This window comes from Temnothorax curvispinosus, unplaced genomic scaffold (assembly GCF_003070985.1).
Source record: "Temnothorax curvispinosus isolate PA1 unplaced genomic scaffold, ASM307098v1 QBEX01008001.1, whole genome shotgun sequence".
In the NCBI taxonomy this organism is placed as follows: Eukaryota; Metazoa; Arthropoda; class Insecta; order Hymenoptera; family Formicidae; genus Temnothorax; species Temnothorax curvispinosus.
This window is the reverse complement of record NW_020217781.1, coordinates 212,652-223,299: the sequence shown is the minus strand read 5'-3', so window position 1 is coordinate 223,299 and position 10,648 is coordinate 212,652. Positions and strand designations below refer to the sequence as shown.

General features: G+C 34.3%; 3 protein-coding genes across 6 annotated transcripts in view; 1 reads left to right on the top strand and 2 right to left on the bottom strand.

Annotated features, from left to right (window-relative positions):
* The first annotated feature begins 1,045 nt into the window (after positions 1-1,045).
* LOC112457628 (small nuclear ribonucleoprotein F) lies at positions 1,046-1,796 on the top strand. 2 transcript variants are annotated; one of them, XM_025020801.1, is made up of 3 exons: positions 1,046-1,139; positions 1,395-1,698; positions 1,780-1,796. In XM_025020801.1, exon 2 carries the CDS (start codon positions 1,411-1,413, stop codon positions 1,675-1,677), a length of 267 nt encoding a protein of 88 aa, XP_024876569.1. In that variant the 5' UTR covers positions 1,046-1,139; positions 1,395-1,410; the 3' UTR covers positions 1,678-1,698; positions 1,780-1,796. The 2 variants fall into 2 exon arrangements, with proteins under 2 accessions (XP_024876569.1, XP_024876568.1); XM_025020800.1 differs by lacking the exon at positions 1,780-1,796 and having other exon boundaries at positions 1,395-1,749.
* On the bottom strand, positions 1,600-2,612 carry LOC112457627 (chromosome transmission fidelity protein 8 homolog). 3 transcript variants are annotated; one of them, XM_025020798.1, is made up of 3 exons: positions 2,265-2,612; positions 1,803-2,151; positions 1,600-1,691 (listed from the first exon to the last, which is right to left on the bottom strand). In XM_025020798.1, exons 1-2 carry the CDS (start codon positions 2,282-2,284, stop codon positions 1,815-1,817), a joined length of 357 nt encoding a protein of 118 aa, XP_024876566.1. In that variant the 5' UTR covers positions 2,285-2,612; the 3' UTR covers positions 1,600-1,691; positions 1,803-1,814. The 3 variants fall into 3 exon arrangements, with proteins under 3 accessions (XP_024876566.1, XP_024876565.1, XP_024876567.1); XM_025020797.1 differs by having other exon boundaries at positions 1,606-1,691; positions 1,807-2,151; XM_025020799.1 differs by having other exon boundaries at positions 1,606-1,691; positions 1,814-2,151.
* Positions 2,613-4,466: 1,854 nt separating this feature from the next.
* Positions 4,467-10,648, bottom strand: part of LOC112457623 (calcium uniporter protein, mitochondrial) — a 60,688-nt gene continuing 54,506 nt past the window's right edge. The window contains exons 5-7 of the mRNA XM_025020787.1: positions 10,402-10,548; positions 9,174-9,377; positions 4,467-9,039 (exon numbers count right to left, since the gene is read on the bottom strand). Of these exons, the coding sequence (XP_024876555.1) occupies positions 8,713-9,039; positions 9,174-9,377; positions 10,402-10,548 (678 nt within the window). The 3' untranslated portion in view covers positions 4,467-8,712. The remainder of the gene's footprint in view (positions 9,040-9,173; positions 9,378-10,401; positions 10,549-10,648) is intronic.

Below are 10,648 nucleotides of genomic sequence, written 5' to 3'. Positions count from 1 at the left end.
TTAAGTAAGAAAAATGTTCTTTTCTATGTTATATCCTGATCAATAAAAGACGTAAATGAGAGACGAAGTAAATGATTCTAGCTGTTCTAGATATCAGAAACGTAAAAACCAATAACTTTCTTATTTAAAATAAGCGATGGCTATCGTCTGAACTAGAATAAACATTGTTTCAAGCAGCTATGTCACAGCTCAAGAGAGGAAAGAGCAGATTGTATGTATGTCTAATTAATTAACGAATCATAATTAGCGACAGCAATAAAGTTGCCGACAAAGGTATAGCTTTGTCGGCAACCTTGTCGTTGTCGCTATCGCTATCGCTATCGCCTATTGTGCAAGGGGCTTTAAGGCCATTGCACGTACCAAAGTTTTAGTCATAATCGTAAGGCCGTAAGAAAATAGACCAATCACAGTCGATTATTCTCTTCGAGCTCGAGAAATAATCGAGTGTGACTGGTCTATTTTCTTATGGCCTTACGATCATGACTAAAACTTTGTTACGTGCAATGGCCTTTAGGGTGCCATTACATGGAGCGCGAAAACGCGGAAACGCGGAAAAAAAATTCACGAATCTATTACTACGTTTACGTGAGCGTTACTTCTGTAGTAACTTACGATAATTCCTTATTCGCGTAAACGGGATTTTGTAGTAACTTACGATAATTTACTTCGCGTAAACGAGTGATATATCGTAAGAACGCTCGCGTAAACGTAGAATATGTAACTTATTTTATGAGAAATCTTGTTATTACGAATTACGGATTCGTAATAACAGGATTTCTCATAAAATAAGTTACATAGATTCGTGACTTTTTTTTTATATATTCTTTATATAATAATGCAGTCAGCTACAGAGCCCGATTTTGCATTTTTGCTCTTAAAAATGTACAATAAATAATAAAATACGGACTCACAGCTTGCTCGCAGCTAACCCAACCCGACAGAGGTCTCCACCGTTGCGCAAGGCGCAACCTACAGCCTCGGTGTCCTATCTCTCATTAAAAGGATTCCTAGTCCTAGGCGTCCCCCACACCACCCCAGTCCCCACACGCACTAGTCACGCAACGCACGATACTTTCGTGAATTGGAGGTTAAGGCACGGTGTGCGCAAAGAATTTTTTTATTTACGCTTCATTTAGCAAGTAAGTAAAGTTATATGTATTTTATTTGCGACATAATATACGCTCTTATTGAAATATTCCACGAGAAATACTATTGTCTCATTGTTATATAGGTATATTTATTTACTTTAACATCATTAACCGGCATGTGCTGAAAGATGCTGTTCGCATAAACGTACAAAATTCAACGATTTAACATCTCAGATTATCGCGTTACAAATACTTAATTTTTGAACAACATACATATTTTATTAATTTTATACATTTTTTTTACAGACTACATATTTACACCATGGCTGCGACGATGCCAATAAACCCCAAGCCATTCCTAAATGGTCTGACTGGGAAACCGGTCATGGTAAAGTTAAAGTGGGGCCACGAGTACAGAGGTTATCTCGTCTCGGTTGACGGATACATGAATCTGCAGCTGGCAAACACCGAGGAGCACATAGACGGCAATTGCACGGGAAACCTCGGCGAGGTGCTCATCAGGTGTAACAATGTTATGTACATAAGAGGGGTGGAGGAGTCAGATGAAGAAGGCGAGATGAAGGACTGAAGTGACGAGTGAATCTAAAATGTATATTATAACCTTGTATTATTAAACATTAATTTAATTCAACTAATAAAACGAGAACGTTTTATTTCTTATATATGGCAGTATGCGAGCGCAGATAATATTACAAGCCTGGTACGTTAACATGGTTTCGGCACATTGGTGACTATAGGCTTCGGCCGTGACTTAAACAGGAGTTTCTTCTTCACGATAGCCTTTACAAAGTATTCTGTCTTCGCCGCAGCCTCCCCCTCGATCGCCTCATCTCTCGTATTACGATGCCTCTCCAATACAATCAGCGGCTTGTCGAGCGTTATTTCCTTCCCGTGCAACACGTGAATTCCGATAATTAAAATAGGTACTCCAGCTTTTGTGAAGTGAAGATCGCCGATTAACTGATCGTCTGGATTATCGATCCTTTCGAATTTTAGATCGCCCTGAAGATCTACGATGGCCCAAGTATCTACGTATCCGTCTCTAAAAGATCATCGCTGAGATTTATTTGACATAGAGAAAATTTCTTCGTGTTTTATAATAAACAGAATCTATAATTGACGTATAAATAAGCGTGCAACAAGGATATACTTTACCTTTTGATCGGCACGATCATCTTCGCCAGGTTAGGCGGCTAATGGCGCCAATTGCCGCCAAAAATGACGTATGTAAATCTATCTCTACCGGAGCCGGAGTGGACCGTAAGAATTTCCCTAGAAACTGGTGAGAAGTCGCCAAGTCACAATTGAGAATCAGCGAGTACCGGAACGCGGAAAGATCGCGAGGTTACCCTTGTCATTTTTATGCATTTTAAAATCCAACGAAAGAGAAAGCGTTGCAATCTTTCTGCGATCGAATGCGCTTCCTTCTAGTAATATTTTTATGTAAATTTTTGAATTAATTAAAAGAGTCTGGAAAACGTACGATTATATAATAATTTATAATTAAACATAACAAGTATATCTTTTGTAGTAATATAATACTTGCTTGGAGTATATCATTTTAAAGAATAATAAAATAATATAACAATATAACATACTTAATGGAAATATTTTACTAAAAATATAATGTAATTTTACTGAAATGTATTTGAAATTCTCTTTCAATTGACATTTTATTGAATTATTATTACATCAATATTTCAGTAAAAATATTCAGTTTATACTTAAATTCTGTGAATTTCATATATATATATATATATATATATATATATATAATAGCTAATATTTTAAAAAATTTGTTATTACTTTTTTCAGCATAATTTAACTTTCCTTATCTTTCACAATATTATATTACATTTTATTAAGAAAATTATGATTTATTTTGGAACATATTCAGTAATTTTTTAATAACTTTTATTTTATTTTTCATCAATTTTACGGTACTTTCTGCAAAATATTTTTATCAGGAATATATATAGTAATTAAATTTATGATGCTTACTTTGGCCGTTAGAGAGCGAGATTATTTAATTTATCTATCACCATCGCGCTGAAGATGGCTCAACAAGCCCATTTTTTCTTGTTACTTGTCAATTTCAATATTAAAAATCTAGTTAATTATCCATTTATTTGAATAAATTTATTGTTATCCATACAAAACTAAATTATCAAATGTGTAATAATAAACATTACCAAGTTTGCATAATTCAAAACATAATATAAGAGAATAGGGCTAGCGAACAAAGCTATAATAGGTATACGTGTTTAGATGATGTATTATAAATTACTAACAATAAAAAATAAACATTTCGACCTTTAACACGACTAATCTTCAATGCGCAATATAAGGATGAGAATTATTCAAACGGTAAAACGCATAACGCATACTTAATTGTTGGATTTCAACGGAAAAACTTAAATTAATGTCTCCGCATTATAATTAAAGCCGATTGATTACATGTGTGGTATGTGACTCTGTTGAGAGCCTCCTTTAGTGTCGGAAAGGATGATTATATCGTTCTCATAATTCTGATTGTAATGATGGTGTGATATCCATGCTATGAGAGATTTCAGACCAAATTAATGGTCAGAATTTTGAGTTAACATTTGAAAGTCCAAGTTAAAAGGAGTCAGAATTTTGCAAAATTAGTTAATCAGTAAGTATTAATATATTCCTCGTTACATAGTCACGGAAATAATTACATAACTTAAAATTTTGGAAATATTATATGAATCAGCCTTATATGTTATTGTGTCAAAAAGAATACCTTATGTTTTAACTAAACGAAAAATAAAAAAAAATATATAATTATATTTGAAATAATACCTGAGAACCAGCGGAGTGTCACGTCAAGAGAAACGATTCGTGTATATTAATTGGATAATAAATGCGAAAGGAACAAAGGAAGAGAGTATGGAATAGGGAAGGTATATAGGAGAATGGTGATGATAAGGTAACATTTTTGGTTGAAAAATGGAGAGGAGAGGAAGTAAGTTGAGAACAAAGAAGGAAGATATGGAAGGAGCTCGAAATTAATTATAATTACAATATGTAATATTTAATTATTATTATAATATATAATAATAATAAATAATTATAATTAAAATATATTGTAATTATAATATATATTTAATAATAATAATAATATTGTGTATATCATATAAATTAATTATAAATTCTAATTAATTTATATATATAATAATAATTATTATTAAGGTAAAAACAGGAAATTGGCAGAGTATTAATTTGCATTATACAAGAAATTTGCAAAGCTATATGACGGGTATAGGGATATCTAAATGTGTAAGTATAAGGATTGTTTTGTTTATAAGGATTGTGTTTCAATTTGATATCACGCATATTTGTATTCCTATTTTATTTCCGATTCTCTTCCTTCATACGGAAGTAAGTACATTGGACGTAAATCACAGCACATCTCCGCTTGAATAAACACTCATGTATCGACTGTAGACAGTGTGTATACGTAAGAGTTATACAAATAAAAACATTTGTAGGTGCGCTTGTTATCGGGCGTACTGTCGACGTGACACAAAGTGTGACTCTCCCCGAGATTCGCATGCTTAAAAATAAAATTTGTGCCTGCGGTAACGCAACACTTTACAGATCTAACAATCTCATTTTATATATACGCTCGAAATCCGACCTTAAATTAAATTCGCCCAAATCTCGCACGATTCGGAACGTGAAAACGATATACACCGATAAAAAATATAGATCGCAAAATGATCTATGAATGAATATTTCTGCGAAATGAGATTTGGTGCTCGATCGTTTCTTTGCGCGATCTAACGAGGCGAAGTGATCGGCATCGAGGTTTGCCGATATTACTATGGATGTTTCACAAACAGAGATTCTCTCCTTTTCCTTTAACATCTACAGATCAGGTTCCAGGAGTGATTCTTTTGTACGTGTACGTAGATGTACAGTATAGTCTTATACAGTAGCCAGCTTTGATTATGTATGTGATCAATCGAGAATTAGGCGATAAGCTTGCGGGAAAGATGCGCTAAGGCAATATCGCTCGCAAAAATTACGCGTGCGTGAACATCGTTTGCGTGATGTACATGTGCGTGTACATACGTATATACGAATATATTTATAATATGTACAAAAGTCGTCTATACATATAATGTTCCCCTAGGAATAGTACAAAATATTTGAGGAAGATAACTGCGCGTTGACGATCGGAGATAGGAAAGTGATACTTTCATTCGTGTTACTCTAGTCTAGAGTCTAGATAATTATGCATCTTATCCGCTACAACTCATAAATCTTTAGCTCATCGTATGAAACGTAAATTCGTATACGAGAAGTGGGATGAACTTATTAAGGAGAAGATGAGAAGGCTCTACACGTAAATGTGTTTTCTTATGGTTCGTTTCTTGTTCGTAAAAAGCGTTGGCCTCTAACGTAAGTAGTAGTATAATTTTACTTTATCTCTAATGCTCCTAATTTCGGATCGTGTATTATCTACGTTCGAGAGAAAGACGGTATTAATGTATTTTTTCCTATTTATGTTGTTAATATATATAATTTTTAAATAATATACGCCGTTACGTAAATATTATTTTTGGAAACAAAAAATAAGATTTTGCAAGAGATAAGAGATGTTCTCACAGAATAGTTTAATCCTAATAAATATATTTCAACTTATTTCGATGAAAGATTGTAGAGTTACAAATTTAGCTGAAATCTTGGCGAGCTAGATTATTTATAGAGATCTTGTATTAATTCAAAACACAAGCCGTCATTAGAACACGAATCTATTGAATTATCTTTTTCTTTTTAAATTGTTAAGATTGATACAAGAAAAACACAGCTGGATTCAACTACTTCAGCGGACGGATAAATTATGAAAGCGAGAAGAAGTTCCCATAGTTTAAAAATGTGATCTACATATGAATTCTTACATTATGGTACTTTCGTGAAAACCGCCTAGAAAAGCATAATGGTAACAGTAGCATTATTTACGTTGCCTCTATTAAAAGCTAGTAATTAATAATGCTAAATAGTAGGTGCTTTGTATTTCTCTGGTCATATATTGACGATTTTCTATGATATAGAGAGTTTGATTATTTAAGAACTAGAAATTTTTCAAAGTTTTGAAGGAACGTTAAATATTTTTGTAAGGTGCATTAATATCGTGAGGTAACGAGAGCGAGTAAACGAATGCATTGTAGAATCTACCTTCTATATCTTCAGATCACTAACATTTCCTCTTTGGATGGAGTCTTCTCTATGTCGATATAGAATTCAAATGTAGAACAATGGGGGAAAGGACAATAATGTTATGTATTGATACTATATTTATGATAGTGTGAAAGTTATGGCGTATGAAATTTCGTTGAATTTATGAAAAACTATATAGGTATGTACAATAACGTCTACGTCGATGTATATCATAATATCACTTTGCGAACAATCAATAGCATCGTTTTAAAAGATTATGCAAAATGACTAGTAAATTCATTAAATACGCGTCGAATTTCATACAGTTTTCAATTATCAGAACGATTCTTTTTAATATTTTCAGGATGAAAATCTTGTGTTCGCTTATTTTATAAAACGTATATAGAAGTTTTTAATATAAATCATACAATCGCAATGTTAAAAGATACAACTAAATTACATACTTTTATTTTGCAACCTATAATTTGCGATTTGCAGTTGTAGGTAATTGCAATTTTTAATATTGTACAATTCTTACTAATACTTTTTGTTTTATGTACATAATTTAATTTATATACTATATACATAATCGTAAATGTGATTTACATTTAATACGGCTTAACACTTTACCGTTTCGTAGAATCTTACAGTTTTCGCGAGGCATCGTAATGACAAAACAAATACTTGTGAGTCAATTTCTAAACTACTATTTGTGACTTGTAATTGAATTCGATTGGATGTATCGATGCGTACTGATGCATAGTAAAGACTTCCGTGCACGAGTTAACATAAAAGCATATATGCATAATCGAATAATGCATAATCGAATACATAATCGAATAGATCAGTGAGATGCACAAAATATTTTAAATATATATTTAATACATGTTTCAATATATTATATTAAATATATAGTTAAAAATATACAACGTATTTAAAATACATATTTAAAATATATATTCTGCACTAAACATCTTACTAATCTATTCAATACAGGGTGTCTCAGACATGCCGTACCATCCATTAATGATTCCATTAATGATATTTCTGAGATAAAATGTCGAGGCTATAATAGATTTAACTGAAAAATGTTCAAATGTTTATGTTGACCAATCAAATTGTCCAAAGAAATTCGCGCGCTCAATTATGTCACATTGCACAGTAGTGATTTAAAAGGTGTTTTCAAGCGCATTTTTTATATCATATTTCGAGAATAGTGCAATTGTCACGTTGCAAATAAATATTGTGCAATTCGATTAGTCAACTTTGAACACTTCTTATTTAAAAATTATTAGAACCTTGGCATTTTGATATTAGGATTTTCGTTTCAAAATGATCTCAGGAATATCTTAACGGACGGCATAGCAGGTATGGGATATATCTGGAATACATATATTCTCTGCCAAATTTTCATCGGTCAAGGCGCTTATATTTTTACATTTAAGTTCAATAGTATTTTAGTCTGCACCAGTGCGCAAAAGCTATGATTTGTCATGTTTCGAATTACAGCATTCAAGATTTATTATAATATAATTCGGCCGAGCATGAGAGAGACAACAGTTGAATTAGTGCTAAGATCGGTAAAGTGATAAGGTAATCTATAAATAACAATAATCCGTTGATATCTCTCAGGATGTAACTTTCCGATTACACTAAACGCAACAATGAGTTAATCAAAATAGTACACGTACACGCAAGTGTCATAAACATTTACCAGATACGCGTTTTTCAGGAACACTTTCGGAAAGAGCGTCAAAATACAAAACGTTCGACGTAATTTTGATCGTAATACCTCAATCATACGTGATCGTTTTGATCGTCAGACCTCAAATAAAATACGTATTTTTTATTATAAAACCCTTATAAAATTTTCTTTGTGAAATATGTTATTTTTCGCAGCAGTTTGACTAGTTGGAGGTGCTCATCTAGTGACTGTTAAAATATTTATGACGCTCGGTGTACTCTCTTTCTCTCCTATATATCTTTCTGTAACGTCTTCCAAACGTCGACAGCATTGAGCATTCGATAATCCGCGAGACACTTTAACGCCTATGAGATGCATATTGCGCGTGACGAAAGTTGGTTGCCGCCGATACTACTTGGAAGACTGACTCGAGATCTGAGATAACCACTATGCGGGTTCCTTCACATAAAACGCACACAAACACAAAAATAAATTATATCTCCATTTCAGTCTCGCAAATCTCGATCATTCAGCATCGACTTTGCGAACTTGAAAATTACCCTGAGTGCGTCGCTTTCATACTCGAGAGGGGGGGAGGGGAGGAAGTCTTTCTTCTGAGATGTACTTCGTTGGAAGAAGATAACATCGATTTTTAAAAGCAATCGGTAATCGTTGACTCCGTTATATTCCGGAGCTCCGTCATGCGCACCATTTCGTTGAACACCTTAATTAAATTTTATACTCTTCGGCATACTTCCTCGGGATGCTCGAGTCGGATATAACTCTAGGAACGTCTCTTTCGGGACTAGGACTAGGGCTAGGCGAGGAACTCGGCGATCTTGAGCTACTGGAGCTACTCGATCTGGCGCGTTTCTGTCGTTCCCTTTGAGTCTTGTAGTCGTGTAAAGGGCCGCGAATAATTTTCAGCGTGGTCTCCAACTCGTACGCGCGATTCTTCAACGTATTGTACAGGTTGATGTCGAGACCGATCTTTCGCGCTCTTCTATGAAGCACTATTAGATGACGTCTATTCAATACGTCCGGCAGCATGTATTCCTAAGTGAAGATATATGAACAAAAATCATGATTGTTCGTAGTATCGAGTTTACGCCATGCAATCCATTTCCGGCGATTTGCAACGTTTTTTATTATGGGATTCAGTCTGCATTCTTAAATTCTCTAAAACCAACCTGTCGAGTAACGAGGTAATAAATAAACCACATCATAGTAGTGCCGTAAGTGACGAAGTAAGTGACGGGCTCCATTATATCCCACGAGTATTCCCACCAGGTTAATCTGGCCAACGCCCCAAATTGGATAGACATCATAATTAGGAACGTCCAGATAAAAAAATTCGCCTTCTTGTAAGCGGCATTCTGTATTTCTTGCAGTTTCTAGAACGATTAAGAGAACGTGAAAAGCCCTGAGCTCGTCATTCATGTTGATGTTGATGTCGAGCGCCCCGGAGTTTCTTTTAACGTAAGATAATTTAGCTTCCGTCGTATTCTCAAAGTAATTGAGAAAACGAGGCCGGAGATGAATGAATGTACCGGGGAAAATCGTGGAAGTTGAAACGGCATCTTTTATCCCGCCTCATTATTTCGTAAGTAAGGGGAAAAAAAAGGCGCGCGGGAAACATCTCGCAGACAAGTTTTCTTCTTACGGCGTTTGCGTAACAGCGAGCGCGCGACACGCACAAAGGCGGGATTAGAAAAGTATCGCTGCTCGTTTAGTCGCGTGTGCGAACCGCGACGCGAGTGTGTTAATTAGAACGCTCAAGAATATGGCAATTAAGAAGAGCCATAAAAAGCATATAGGCGGGACGCAGTGAGAGAAAACGGACAATGGGAGTGTGCCCGCGTTTAAATCAGATTTACGCGCGATAGAAAGCCAATTCGTCGGCGCGCCTCGTTTAAAATTGAATCGATTTTATCCGCACAAATTCTATTCTTAGTATTACGCACGCGTACACAGAAAAAAAGAATGTACTCCCGAGTATGTATACATATTTATGTAAAGGAAAATTATAGTTATTAATTAATATATTTCTTATTCATCGAATTCTTAAAATTCTGATAATTTAAAAATTTATTTATTTTTTAATGGTTCTTTACTCACAAAACAATTAAAGAATTATTACTTTATAAGAAAGAAAAAGTTGGAAGAAAAATGGTCTATACATGATACTATATATATATATATATATATATATATATATATATATATATATAAAATCTCCTTTTGTTAAATAACTCTTAAATGACTAATGACCAATAATGAATAATATTTTAGGTATATTCAGGGGATTCCTTCCTTCATACTATTAATGTATAAAGTCTTGATTTTACTGATTTTACACTTCTTTTTTCTGTGTATATTGCTTAATTCGTATATACGAATTTTTACGAATATTTTTACCTGTTCCATGGGTACCAGCTGTAGTCTAATATCCTCCAACTCGGCGACGACCGATCTCTCCATGTCGACGCTGTACTCCCGCACGTGGAACGCCTCGTACAACTGTGCGACGAGCGCTTGTACGTCTCCGAGTTTCTGCAAATCCTCCTGTAAAAGCGGGACACATATACATGTCGATACTTGCGGGGGCACGATTCGACAAGGTAAATCCGCGTGACCCCGATATATATCGCCGATAATATATTAC

What these genes read in the sequence shown, in the direction of transcription:
- LOC112457628 (XM_025020801.1), top strand. Translation starts at nt 1,411, where the DNA reads ATGGCTGCGACGATGCCAATAAACCCCAAGCCATTCCTAAATGGTCTG.
- LOC112457627 (XM_025020798.1), bottom strand. Translation starts at nt 2,284, where the DNA reads ATGATCGTGCCGATCAAAAG. An exon ending in ATGATCGTGCCGATCAAAAG is followed by an intron (nt 2,152 to 2,264) that starts GTAAAGTATATC and finishes ATGATCTTTTAG; the next exon opens with AGACGGATACGTAGATACTT.